The sequence below is a fragment of the Choloepus didactylus genome, chromosome 20 (genome assembly GCF_015220235.1).
Source record: "Choloepus didactylus isolate mChoDid1 chromosome 20, mChoDid1.pri, whole genome shotgun sequence".
Taxonomy (NCBI): domain Eukaryota; kingdom Metazoa; phylum Chordata; class Mammalia; order Pilosa; family Megalonychidae; genus Choloepus; species Choloepus didactylus.
Genome location: NC_051326.1, coordinates 34836647 through 34852014, shown reverse-complemented (window position 1 = coordinate 34852014; position 15368 = coordinate 34836647). Strand labels below are relative to the sequence as shown.

General features: G+C 37.5%; 1 protein-coding gene across 1 annotated transcript in view; it reads right to left on the bottom strand.

The window, feature by feature from the left end:
* The window catches only part of MSRA (methionine sulfoxide reductase A), a 464462-nt gene extending 449368 nt beyond the window's left edge, over positions 1–15094 (bottom strand). The window contains exon 1 of the mRNA XM_037812806.1: positions 14716–15094. Coding sequence (XP_037668734.1) covers positions 14716–14851 — 136 coding nt within the window. The 5' untranslated portion in view covers positions 14852–15094. The remainder of the gene's footprint in view (positions 1–14715) is intronic.
* Positions 15095–15368: the final 274 nt, after the last annotated feature.

Sequence of the window (15368 nt, the reverse complement as noted above, 5' to 3'; positions counted from 1 at the left end):
CAGATTCCTAGCAAATCACTGCTCAGAGACTTAAAGATCAGGGGCTCCCCAGCATTTATCTTGGCAGAAGAAAAGTTTACCACTGGTCACAAAAGAGATTAGGGGAAAGTTTGTAGAAATCATAACAAATCCATCCCCACTACAGGAAAAACACTCTACAGTACATATCCCTCGGACAAAAGGCCAATTGTGTAAGCTGCTTCTCTGTGTCATGGTGGTCACACAATGTAACCTAAAAGAATACCTTTTTGCTTTTTGTTTTCAGTTGATTTTTTAAAAATATAAATTATCTTTTATTTCTGTAGCATACAAAAGGTATAGATATTATTTATCTAAAACCAATCACCCGCATACTTATGCAAAAAGCACATGAAGTTGGGGTATAAATCTTTCCGAGCCCAAGGAGGAAGAAACATTGTAGGCTCCGCCCTTCCCAGACACTGTCATGTGCTCCAACTGGAGATAACTAAGAGACGCGCTTTCTGTTTTCAACAAGGGTGGCTGGTAGGCCGTACATCAGGACGGCTGGTATTGGAGGTCTAGAAATGAAGCACTTGATAGCCCCTGCCTGATATCAATTAACCATTATTGAGTACCCGATGTGGGCAGGACCTTTGTTAAGTGCTGTAAACTAGGGGATAAATTAGTTATAAACCTCAGTCCATCCTTTCAAGGAGCTCACCATCTAACTGTGGAGATATGACACAGATCTGATAACTTAGATAACAACAAAACATCTAAGTATCAACACAAGGTGCCAACAGAAAGAATTCATAAAGTAGTCTATAATTATTTGCCCAAAGAGAAGAAAGGGCTCACTTCAGTTGGACAGAAAAGGGGTGGGAGAAATGGAATTCAAGCAGGAAAAGTTTTCAGGGATAAGTAGGATAAGAACACACGGAGAGGGTGGGAGAACACAATCCCTTATCTAAGCAGGCATCTAACAAACATTCAATCTATGAATAAAAGGACTGGAGTGTGGATTCCACATGAGAAACTGCAGAGACAGACAGAGAAACATGTGTTAGCTAGAAGATGGGGTCTAACGGGGCACAGTGGGAAATAAGGCTGGGAAAATAGGGAAGGATCAGATTGCAGGAGCTATGAAAGACCCTTATACCAGGGACTTTAGGGAAACACTGACGGTTCTGGAACAGTGAGTAAAACAATCAAAAAGATTTGGGCTGGAAGCAGAGAAGAGAAATAACAGTTCTGGGTCCCACAATTTACAAAATTAATCACACACTGAGGGAAACTTTTCTAAAAGGAAAAACGTTTTCTATCATTTTCTTTTAAAAATCTATAGATGTCACTCAAAATAAAAGAAATATACATAATGTCTTCTACACAATAGTGCAAGGAATTTGTCCCCAAAGATCTCTTCTTTGTACAAATGATGCCACCACAATTGATGTTTCAATAAAAATGAATATTTATGAAATGTAAAATGACTTGGATTAACTTATTCCAATTCAACCCTCTAAATTTAGGTTTTTAAATCACTCCAAAATGTAGATTTTGATTACAAAAGCAAGTTGGGGAAAAAAAAAGATCTACATGACATGAAAAAGAGTAAAAAAAAAACCACTTGAAAGAAGTATGACAAAAGATGATAGAAATGTGGTCAATTAAACTAAAAACAGCAGCACGAGATCATATTCAAAGTGGAGTTATTTAATTCAATAATGCAGTCACATTGTAAAAATCAAAAGTTATAAAAAAGCATGACGTAAAAAGTCTGCCACCTCTGCTTTCCATCTGTCCTCATGTCACTGCATATCCCTCTCCCCAGCTACCAGTTTCTTAGCTATCCGTTCAACCTTTCTTTATGTACATGTTATTATTTTCCTCCCTGTTCACCCAAAAGTTAGTATACTATAAAAACTGTTCTGACCTTGCTTTTTCCCCTTAGCACTACATCTTGGCAAGTTCTCCATAACCATTCATAAAGATTTTCCTCATTCTTTTTTACACCTGCATAATCCATTGTAAGGATAAACCATAATTTATTTAACTAGCCCCTATTGATGGGCATTTGGGTTGTTTCCAATCCTTTACTATTACAAACAGAGCTGCGGTGAATAACCTGGTACAGTCATCATTTGGCTTGTGTGCAAGTATATCTGTAGGATAAATTCCCAGAAATTGAAATCCTGGGGTATATGCATTTAAATTTCTGTTAGATATTGCCAAATTGCCTTCCACAAGAGTTGAGCCAATTTACACTTTTGCCAGCAATGTATGAGAGTATTTCTTTCCTTAAGGATTTACCAATAGCATACATGGATTTTTGCCAATCTGAAAAATGAAAAACGGTATTTGCATCCTCCTCATTGTGAGTGAAGTTGAGCATCTTTTATATGTTTAAGAGCCAATTGTACTTTCTTTTCTATAAACTGTCCATATCCTTGGCCTATTTTTTAAAGGAGCATTGGTGTTTTGCTTTTGAATTTCTAGGAGTTTTTATTTGAGAGATTAGTCCTTTACCAGTGATACGAGTTGCATTTATTCCAGTTTGTCTTGACTTTGCTTATGGTGATTTTGGCCATGCAGAAGATGTTTATTTTGATGTAATCTAATTGGTCAATATTTTAAGGCTTTTGAATTTTAAATCATAATTAGAAAGGTTTTCCTTACACCCAGATCATAAAGGAATTCTCCTTTTCTCATACTTACATTACTTCATTTTTTACTTTTAAGTAAATGGAAAAACAGTATACTAAGTTAAGACCACAAACTGTAGAGCCAGATTGTCCAGGTTTGTATCCCAACTCCACCACTTATTAGATATGTGACCTTGGATAAGTCACCTAACCTCTCTGAGCCACCATTTCCACATATATATACAGGAATAATAATAGTTACTATCTCATAAGGTTATTGTAAGGATTAAATGTGTTAGTGAATGTAAACTAGATACTACAGTGCCTAGCATGCAGTATGCGCTCAATAATTATGAGCTATTGTGATCATCAAATATCCGGAATTTATCCCGGGTTAAGGTGTGAAGTACAGATCCAACTATGTTTTTGTTTTTGTCTTCCCAACACCATTTATTGAATAGTCCATCCTTTCCCAACTGATTTGAGATATCACTTTATTAAATGCTACATTCCCACATATACTTAAGAATTTCAGATCTTTCTGCCCTGCTCCACTGGTTTATTTGTACCAACACCAAACAATTTTAATTATGAAAGCTTTATTTTTACTATCAAGTAGCACTAGCTCTCCCTCTTTGCTTTTTTACACTTATCATAACTAATCTTGTTTATTTTCTCCATGAGTGTTTTAATCTAGCTTTAATCCGGGATTCCTTTTCAAGTATCTGGCACATGTTGTCCTTTGTTCATGTCTTATTTGTGCCTTCAGTAGTGTTTCAAACTTTTCTTCACTTAGGTTTTCCATATTTCCTATTAAGTTTATTCCTAAATTTTTACTTTATTGGTTGCTATTATAAATGGGGTGTTTTCTTTCATTAAACTTTCTAACAAATTATTGTTTATATGGAGTAAAGCTAGTGGTTACTGTTTACTAAGTGTAGAACCTGATATCTTGCTGAATTCTCTTACATTTTTCAGGTATATAATTTTTCTATTCTGTAAATGGTATTAGTTTCACCTCCTGTTTTCCAACACATACATCTCTAATTGCCTTCTCTTGTCCTTCTGCAATGGCAAGTACACAAAATGGAATATTAAATAATAGTGGTGATAATGGGCATCCTTGCCTTGGTTAGAAATTTAGTGAGAATCTCTAATTTCTTCATTAAGTGTGATATCAAAAGAACATTCTTTCCAAGGGCCAAATTATTCCTAGATAGTAAGCAGCAATGGGAATGTACACATATTATCATTGTGCTGTAGGAGGCTTGGCAAACAATAAAATAAAACGGCACAATAGTCTTTAATTAAAAAATCAGTGCCAGGGAACTACAAATATGCTCAAAGATTTCAAGTTGAACAAAACTCTATATGGCAAGTAAGAAATTTTCTCTCCATCTATTAATTGAGAGGATAAAAATCAAAGAAATATTAGTATTATTAGCCCTCCCTGCCACTGCCAAAAACAAGAATTAAGTATTACCAGTAAAATAATTTTTCAAACTGAAAAATGCAAGTGTTCCAATTTTTTCAAACACGTACCATAGTTTATTTCAAAGATCACCATAAATAAAGTGAAAACACAAACCAAAGACAGAGGATATTTTTAACTATATAACAAAGGATTAGTAAATAGACTATATTATAAATTCTTAAGAATAAAACAAACACTCAAAAGAAAAATATTCAAGGGGTGTGGATAAAAAATTTACAGAAAAGGAAATCTAAACTGCCAATATAAAAAGGTGCTCAACCTCACTAAGTATTCAAGTCTGCAAATTAAAGGAGGAGCAAAATATTTCTTGCCCATCAGACTGACAAAAATTTCAAAGTCTGTAAATATCAAGAATTGGTGAAGGTTTGGAGATATGAGAACTTTGATCCCTAGTACAGGAATGTTAACTGGCACAAATGCTTCAAAGAATAATTTGGCATCATCTAGTAAAGTTGACATATTCAGCAGCTCAGCTCCCTTCCTAGGCACCTACTTAGAGATCACAATATGTGTAGGAGTCATGTGCAAGGATCGCCATTTCAGCACAGTCAGCAAAGGAAAAAAACTAAAATGTTTCTCACTAGAAGAATGAATAAACTGAAATGAAATGCACCATAGCATTAGAGCTACATAAACAACATGGATAAATCTCAAAAACATAATATTGAGGGAAAAATCTAGAATGCAAAAAGATAGGAACAGTATAAAAGCATTTATATACTTTTAAAACCACATAAAATCATAGTTATATTGTTTACGGCTGCATATTATTTGTAGTAATACTAGAAAAACATACATGGAAATGTTCAACATCAATCTCAGGTATGAGAGAATAGGGCTTTACTTATATCCCTAATGCTTTACTTTCTTCTAAAACCAAAAAGATCAGGAGATTTCTAGGGATGATGGCAGGGTAGGGAACTCCAGGATTCAGTCCTCCCACCAAAATGACTATTTAACAGGCAGATACTGTCTGAAACAAGTATTTTGAAATTCCAGAGGCCAGAACACTATACAACATTCAGGGAAGAGTGGGAGAAAGAGGCAGATAAATTACAGTAAAGAACTATAAACTGCTCTCTCCCCACAGTGGCTACTGGTGCCTATTCCCTACTCTGGCAACCAGCTGCCGCGGGGTCAGGTCCCAGCTAGCAGCTAGTGACAGAAAGGGACACAAAAATTCTATTCCCTAAGAACAGGGGTGTGCATGGTCGATCACTGATGAAGACTTCTGGTTAGCGAATTCAGATCACTGGGTCCCAGTTCTGAGGGTAGTTATTGTTTCAACTCACCCCAGACAAGGGCAGCAGCATCCACTGTTTCAACCCTCCTAGGACAAGGGCAGAGGCAGTGGAAATTTAAAGATGCAGACCTTCCTCAGAGCAACAGGAGACGGTTAGTTGAAGGATTGGATTTGCTGGGCAGGCCAGGAAAGCGGACATATCAGAGCAACTTTGGGTGCCCTTCCTGATGATGCCCTCTCCAGAGCACTTTGGAATCAGTCTGCAACTCCTTCATAGGTCCCTGGCCCTGTTTTGGCTGGGAAAGACTGACTTGGGAAATCCTCCTCCCAGAAATTGCCCTCCAGGCAAAGGCAGCATGAGAAATGAAAGGCATGTAAAAAAACTACACAAACAGTCTGGACAAAGGTCTGCCTGCATCAAACACCCAGGAGGGAGAGGTCTGTCTTCTGGGAAACAGAGGGGACAACTAAATTCCTATAAACAGGGGAACACCAAACAATTAACAAGCAAAAGTCCAGAACAAGTCAGAGGCCCAAAAAGGAAAGGAAAATCCATCACACTACATTCACCTTGGGTAGACCTTCCTGACAGGAGAGCTGAAAATCAAAAGCTCTGTCATTATCACCAGCTAGTTACAAAACCAAGGAAGAGACATTCCAGGGCATAAATCCCAGAGTTAACATTTTAAAATATAGTGTGCAAAAAAAAAGACTGTAAAACAAAAGAAACAGGAAATGCTGCATCCAAAGAAAAGGATAAAAACACAGAAAACATCAACAAAGAAGACAAGAATGTGGCCATACCAAGCCACACCTATAAAAAAATGATCTTAAAAAATGCCTGCGGAGATGAAGGAAAGTACACAGAAAGAACTAAAGGATATCAGAAAAACAATGAATGAACAATATGAGAGTATAAGTAAAAAGATAGAACTTTCTAAAAGGAACAAAACAGACAACAATAACTGAAATGAAAAATGCCCAGGAGGGTTTCAAGAGCAGATTGGAATTGGCAGAAGAAAGAATCCATAAACTTAAAGCAAAGAAATTTAAAATGTTTCTGCTGAAGAACAGAAAGAAAATAAATATTAAAAGCTAAAATAGCTGAAGACAGCTATGGGATACCATCAAGCGCATCAATATACGGACTATTGGAGTCCAAGGAGAAGAAAGAGAGAAAAGAGCAGAAGGAAATGTCAAAGAAATAATGACAGAGAACTTCTCAAACTTAGCAAAAGGCATGAATATGCACATCTAAGAAGCTCAGAGAACACCAAACAGGATAAACATGAAGAAAAATACACCCCCTTTATACTGATCACATTATCAAATGCAAAAGTAAGGAGAGAGTTCTGAAAGCTGCAAGAGAAAAGCAACATGTTACATACAAGGAAATCCGAGTAAGAGTGTCGATTTCTCATCATAAACCATGGAGGTTCTGGGATGTATTACATCATGATAATTGCTTAAAGTTGAGAGTGATGATGATTGTACAACTAAATGAAGATAACGTAAGAAACTGACCATTTATCTTGGGATAGAATATATATTAAGTAAAGTTAGGAACTCACTACTTAATAAATCAAGCCCTCGACTTAAGGCTTGCTCTTGTGAAATTCAGGGTTGTAAATAGGAGGCTGAGCCCTCCTATAATTATGCCTAAGAGGCACCTCCAGGGAACCTCTTTCATTGCTCAGATGTGGCCTTTCTCTCTCTTAAGCCCAACTCAGAAAATAAATTTACTTACCTCCCCAACTCCTCACAAGGGACATGACTCCCAGGGGAATGAATCTCCCTGGCAACATGGGACATGGTTCCTAGGAATGGGCCTGTCCCTGGCAGCAAGGGATTGAAAATGTCTACTTGACCAAAAGGGGGAAAAAAGAAAGGTAACAAGCTGAGGTCACAGTGGCTGAGAGAACCCAAATAGTCAAGAGGCTATCCTGGAGGTTTCTCTTATTTAAAAAAAAGGCAGAGATTAAGACATTCTCGGATAAACAAAGGCTGAGGGAGTTCATCAACACTAGACCAGCCCTACAAGCAATGCTCAAGGGAGTTCTTCAGACTAAAAGGAAAGGACACTAGCCAAATGGTTCAAAGCAGCATAAAGAAATAAAGACCTGCAGAAAAAGGTAACCATTTGGGTAATTACAAATGCCAATGTTATTGTATTGTATTGTTTGGTATGTAATTCCACTTCTTACTTCCTTGCTAAAATGTAAATGTGTAAAAAGCAATGATAAATCTATGTTTCTGGACACACAATGTACAAAAGTATAAGTGGTAACAAGTACAAAAAAATGGTGGGACGGCGTACAGGGGTATAGGAAAAGTACATGTGTATGGTTATTGAAGTTAAATTGGTATCAAACAAATATGATTGTTACATATTTATGATGTTAAATTTTTAAACCCATGGTAAACACAAATAAAATTGGTGAAAAATATATTTGGATAGAAATGAGAAGGCACTCGATATGGGTACCACCCAAAAAAAGCAAACATATATAAAAGTAGGCAATAACAGAAGTGCGAGGACAACAAAAGTATAAGATATTACTAAGGCTAAACTGCAAGACGGCAGAAGAAAGTCCTGTATTATAAATGGTAACTTTAAAATGTAAATGGATTAAACTGTGCAGTCACAAGGCAGAGACTGGCAGAATGGATCACAAAGCATGACCCAGCTATATGCTTGTCCATAAGAAACTCACCATAAATTCAAAGATACAAGCAGGCTGAAGCTGAAAGGATTGCCAAAAAAAATGATACCATGAAAGTAATAACCAAAAGAGAACTGGAGTGGGCATAGTAATATAGGATAAAACAGACTTTAAGGCAAAAACGTTATGAGGGACAAAATTGGTCATTATATAATGATAAAGGGAACAACTGAACAGGAAGATGTAGCAATTATAAAGATATATGCACTTAACAGCAGAGCCCCAAAATATATGAAGCAAACACCAACAGATTTGAAGGGAGAAATTGATGGTTCTACATTAACAGGAGAGACTTCAATACACTACTCTCAATATTGGCTAAACCATCTCGTCAGAAGATCAGTAAGGAAGAATAGGTCTTGAATGATACACTAAACCTCCTAGACATAACAAACATATATAGAACACTGCACCCAAAGAAAACAGAATATGCATTCTTCTCAAGTGTATATGGATCCTTCACTAAGACAGACCACATGTTGTGTCACAAAACAAGTTCCAATGAATTTTTTAAAAATTTGAAATCATACAGTATATATTCTCTGACTGCACTGCAATGAAGCTAGAAATCAATAAAAGAGGGAGAATGGGAAAATTCACAAATATGTGGAAATTAAACAACATACTCATAAACAACCAATGGATTAAAGAGGAAATCAGAAGTAAAATTAGAAAATATCTTGGGGTGAATGAAAATGAAAATATAAATACCAAAACTTATGGGATACAGCAAAAGCACGGCTGAGAGGGAAATTTATTGCTCTAAATGCTTACATTAAAAAGAATACAAGTCTTTTAAACCAGAGACCTAACCTCAAAACAGGAAGGTACTAGGAAAAGAAGAGCTGGTTGAACCCAAAGCAATGAGAAGGAAAGAAATAACAAAGATTAGAGCAGAGATAAATGAAATAGAAAGAAATAAAAACAATAGAGAAAATCAACAAAACCAAAAGTTGGTTCTTGGAGAAGACCAACAAAATTGAAAAAACTTTAGCTAGCCTGGCAAAGAAAAAAAAAGAGAGAAGATACAAATAACGAAAATCAGAAATGAAAGAGAGGGACATTACTACTGACCCCACTGAAATAAAAAGGACTGTAAGAGGACATTATGAACAACTGTATGTCAATAAGCTAGATGAAATGGACAAATTCTTAGAAATTGCAAACTACCTACAATGACTCAAGACGAAATAGAAGATCTCAACAAACCAATAAGTAGTAAAATAGATTGAACCAATAATCAAAAATCTCCCAACAAAGAAAAGCCCAGGACCAGCTGTCTTCAAAGGGGAATTCTACCAAACATTCCAAAAAGACAACTCCATTTCTGATCAAATTAAGCCAGAAAGTTGGAGAGAAGCGAACACTCTCTAACACACTGTACCAAGTCAACATCACCCTCATTCCAAACCAAGACAAAGATACCACAAGTAAAGAAAATTACAGACCAAAATCTCTTATGAATATAGATACAAAAATCCTCAACAAAAGACTAGAATCAAATCTGAATCCAACAGTATATTAAAAGAATTATACACCATGATCAAGTGGGACTTATCCCTGGTATGCAAGGTTGAGTCAACATAAGAAAATCAATTAATGTAATATATCACATTAACAGAATGAAGGGGGGAACCACATAATCATCTCAATAGACACAGAGAAGGCATTTGACTAAATACAGCACTCTTTCTCGATAAAGACACTGAGAACATTAGGAAAAGAAGGAGTCTTCCTCAACATGATACAGGGCATATATGAAAAGCCCACAGCTAACACTGTACTTAATGATGAAAGACTGAAAGATTTACCTCTAAGATCTGGAAGAAGATAAGGATGCCCACTGTCACCACTGTTATTCAACACTGTACTGGAAATTCTTGCCAGAGCAATTAGGCAAAAAAAAGAAAATAAAAGGCCCTCCAAATTGGAAAGGAACACTAAAACTTTCCCTGTTTGATATGATTGTATATACATAAAATCCTGAAAAATCCACAACACAACTCCTAGAACTAATAAATAAAGTGGTGAGGTACAAAACCAACACAAAAACTCAGTGGTGTTTCTTTACACAAGCAATGAGCAATCAGAACAAGAATTCAAAAAAAAGTCCATTCGCAATAGCAACTAAAAGAATCAACTATCTGGGAATAAATCTAACTAAGAATGTACAGGACTTGTACACAGCAAACTATAAAACTCTGCAAAAATAAATCAAAAGAGACCTAAATAAATGGAAGGACATTCCATGTTCATGGACTGAAGGACTAAATATTTTTAAGATGCCAGTCCTACCCAAAGCAATCCCAATCAAAAATTCTAACAATCTTCTTAGCAGAAATGGAAAAGCCAATCATCAAATTTATATGTAAATATAAAGATATATTTATAAAATATAAAGGTAGCTAATGGTAACCTGAAAAAGAAGAATGAAGTTGGAGGACTCACACTTTCCAATCTTAAAACTTATTACAAAGCCACAGTAATAAGCATGGTACTGGCACAAGGACAGATACATAGACCAATGGAGTAGAATTTAGAGCTCAGAAATCAACCCTCACATTTATAGCCAACTTATTTTTGATGAAGTGGCAAAGACTACTCAACTGGGAAATAATAATCTCTTCAAGAAATGGTGAGGGAAAACTGGATCTCCATTCACAAAAAAAAAAAGGAAAGAAAAAAAAGGAGGACCCTCTACCTCACACCATATACAAAATCAACACAAAACAGATCAAAGACTCAACTATAAGAACTAGAACTATCAAAACTTCTAGAAGAAAACAATCTAGAAGAAAACATCTAGAAGAAACATCTAGAAGAAAAACTTCTAGAAGAAAACCTTCTAGAAAGGAAGCATCTTTAGGACCTTGTGTTAGATCATGGTTTCTTAGACTTTATACCCAAAGCACAAGCAACAACAACAAAAAAATAGGTAGGTAGGTAGATAGATAGATAAATAGATAGATAGATAGATAAATGGGACCTCATCAAAATCAAAAACTTGTTCCTCAAAGTTCTTTATCATGAAAGTAAAAAGACAACCTACACAATGGGAGAAAATATTGGAAACCATATAGCCAATAAAGAATTAATATCCAAAATGTATAAAGAAATCCTTCAACTTAACAACAAAAAGACAAACAACCAAATTTAAAAATTGACAAAAGACTTGAACAGATACCTCTCCAAAGAAGGTATACAAATGGCCTGAAATTCATGAAAAGATGCTCAACATCATTAGTCATCAGGGAAATGCAAAACAAAACCACAATGAGATATCTTTTCATATCCAGTAGAATGGCTGCTTTAAAAAAAAAAATGCAAAATAACAAGTGCTAAAGAGGATGCCAAGAAATAGAAGCACTCATTCACTGCTAGTGCCAATGTGAAATGGTGCAGGCACTGTGGAAAACAGTTTGGCAGTTCCTCAGAAAGCTAAGCATAGAACTACCATATGACCCAGCAATCCCACTACTTGATACATAACCAAAAGAAATGAAAGCAGAGACTTGATCAGATATTGGCACACCAAAGTTCACAGGAGCATTATTCACAATTGCCAAAAGATGGAATCAACTGAAGTGTCCATAAACCAATGAATGTATAAAGAAAATGTGGTATAAACATGCAATGAATATTATTCAGCCAAAAAAAGGAATAAAATTCTCACATATACAACAACATGGATGAACCTTGAAGACATCATGTTGAGTGAAATAAGCCAGACACAAAAGGACAAATATTATATGATCTCACTGATTTGAAACAATTAGAATAAGCAAACTCATACTGTCAGTATCTATATGTATATATAGGTTACCAGGGGACAGGGTGGACATAGGGAGTGGGAAATTGAGGCTTCAAATGTACAGGGTTCCTACGTGAAACGATGCAAATGTTTTGGTAATGATAATGGAAGGTGGAGATGGTAGCACAACACTGTGAACACAATTAATAGCGCTGAAATACACGTCTGAATAAGAATGAAAAGGGAAATGTTAGATTGTATTTATTATGGTAAGAGAATATTTTTTAAAAAAAATCAACAGAATTACACTAAATAGTGAACCCTAAATTAAACCATGGATTATAGTAGACAATACAATTATTAAAATGTGCTATCATTAACAAATGTTCCATGTCAATGCAAGGTGTTGGTAGTGGGGTGGTGTATGGGAATCCTGTATTTTATGCATGATTGTTCTGGAAACCCACACAACTTCTCTAATAAAGTGGGGGAAAAAAAGAGTGGACATTTCCTTACAAAAAAAAAAAAAAGCTGAATTAAAGCTTTATGCCAAAAGTATTTGGTAATCTTGCACACCCAGTACTAGGTTTAGTAAAATACACTAAACAGACCAGCCTTATCTTCTAAAGCCAAAATCATAAATGTCACAGCAGAGTCAGGATGCAAGTAACACAGATAGAGAGAACATAGAAATGGTAAGAGCAAGAGCTGTTAAACAGGATGGAAGTTAGAGATTAATTTAACTTTCAAAACTTTAAGTCCATAACTTTAAGCCACCAAGACCCACCAAAGAGGTAATTCTGGCTATTTCTGAACCCAATCAGAACTCTCCACAACCTGTCAAGGAAGGACTTCCACCAGAAGTAGGCATTCATGAGGCTGCAATCTAAAATTTAAATACTCTGTAGGCGCAAAGTTAGAACAGGTGAACAATAAAGACGTATGCAATGTAGAGGTGACCTACACCAAAAAAAAAAAAAAAAAAAGGCAGTTTACTCACCCAGATACTGGTAAACCAAAAATGTGCATGACTATATGAAAAGACAGAAAACCTAAACTAGGTCCTTGAAGTTTTGTTTGCAGTTAGAATTATTATGTGAATATGAAAAAGAAATTGTTGACTTGTTTCTGTGATTTTTGTTAATCTTTTACCAAAATGTCGTTCATATATTGGGAAGACTTTGATTAAGATAAGGCAGAACTAAATTGGGTCAACTTTGATCTTGAACTAGTTTTGGAAATCTGATCAAGAGTTTTTTGTTTGTTTTTTAGGTGTCTGGGAGAACATTCTGAAGATATTTTACAAAAGATGTATAGCGCAAGCTGGCAAAGTTCAGATTTACAAAGTATTGCCTTTAAATGTCCACTTAGGAATCCTGATTGGTAAAAGAGAATTTGTTCTCAAGATAAATTAAGATAAAATAATCTGGATTCTTTCTTCAAAATTGATTTGCTGAATTTGAGTCGAAAATAAACTTCTTGGGGTGGAGATAGCTGGCAAAGGGTAGGAACTGTAGTGATGGGAGGAGGCAGAGAATAGAAACTGCTGTGTAGGTGAACAAGAAACAGGTCACACAGTATTAGTTTCCAAACTACCTCAAACCCAACAAATCTCTATCTCATACTTACAAAAACCTCACCATGACCACCTCCTATACTCAACAACTCTGTAAGGAAAAGAAAAATAGAAAAATTCTTAGAAAAAATTAAAATCCAGATGTATTATCAGTATACAAAAAGCTTATTCACCATGAAAACCTCAGACAGTCCTAAGGCAATGACTTACAAACTACTGCCCACTAGAATCAACTGGAGGGCTTGTTTAAAATACACTGTTGGATCCAATCCCAGAGCTTCTGATTCAGGAGTCAGGGCAGAGGCCCCAGATGATGCTGATACCCATGGGACCGTTCTGGGGCCACACTTTAAGAAGCACTGCACCAAAGCAAGACTTACACAAAGTGGAGCCTCAGTCTGGTGGACCAGTGCTGACTGTGAACTGTTTCTTACCAGTCTGAGACAGAAATTGAAAGTAAGCTTTTGAAAACTTTTATAGCAATTTAACATTACTGTAGATCTAAGCACATTATCATTTTTCTAATAATTCACTTTTTATTTTATTTTCTTAAAATACTGGTATGCAATTGACTGGTAATTTAAAAAAAATTTATGTAACACTGACCTAAAACGACAACTCTGCACGACTGATAGACACGGGCCCACCTCTCCTAAGAATGCTGGTGGGCCCATTTTGCCCCCCCACACAGGCGGGAGCGCAGGACCAAGAGCAGCTTCTGCCAATTACTAGAAACCCGCGGGGTCCTAGAGGATAACAGGAGTCTAAGGATAATACTTGCTGCTAGAACACTGGACTGAAATACAATTTCAAAATAGAAGGTGTCTTCGTTCTCTTTCATTCGAGATTCCCGTAACAGCACTGCACCATCAGTCCAAGCTGCTGGAAACAGTCCCACGCAAGAAAAAAGAACACATAAAACAAGTCCCCGCCGGCGCGCACGTCAGAAAGTCCGAACAGGAAATCTGATTAGAGCTTTTTCTGTCCAAAGTTTAGAACTGGCAGGGTTTCTGCACTGTAGGAGAGTTTCAGCAACATACTAGGCATTTCTAAAGTGTTTTGTCTTGTCTTAGCAGAGTAAAAACCTTAGGGGAAAAAAAAAAAGAAAAGAAAAGAAGAAACCCTGATTTGAGGACAGCCTAACAGACATCCCTCCTGCCCCTGGCAGATACCTCCTCGCGCCTGCGCGGATCCAGACTAACGGCCAGACGCAGGCTAGCCCCAGTCTTCCTTCCGGATACGGGGAAGCATTACAAGCCCTCGGGAGTTCGCGCGCGTGCGCAGCAGCGGCGACCGCGCCCTCTGTGCGTGCCCGCGTTCTTACCCGCTACTGGTATCGACTTTTTACGGCCGGGTAAGGCGTCCTGAGGGCTGACGATCTTAGATGCGGAGTCGCCCATTCTCGGGCCAGGAAAGAGGTTGTGGAAGAACTGGCTAAGCCTCCTAGTGGCCGAGAGCATGGGCCGGCCGTTCGGCGAGGGGCACGCGGGCAGAAGGGCGCGGCCGAGAACAGAGCCGCCGCCTGCGGAGCCCACCGTCGGTGCCCGTGGAGGCGGTGGCTGCGGCGGCGCGCGGGACCGGCGTGCACTGGGCCGCGCTGCGGGCGGGCGCGGGTCCGCCGAGGCCGCGTGCCCTCCTGATTGTGCAAGCGGCCGCTCCGGAATCGAGGTTACCAAGGCTTGGGACAAAACGGACTTAGGATCAAGGGCGTGTTGTTTCCTTGAATGTGGTGTGAGGTCCAGGATGGTCTCGAGCTAGTTTTTCCGGCTCTCAAGGACAAAGTTCTCAGACAAAGAACGTGTGCTAATTGCTGCAGGAAGGACACATAGTGGGAAAGGCCAAGAACTGCCTAGCCGTAGGGTTGTAACTTCATTATAAAGTTCGTTCGCAGTTCACCATCTCCTTAACAGTTCAGTATACCCACAACTGGACTTTGTGTGTGTGTGTGTCCCCGTCCATTGTAGCCATGACAATGAT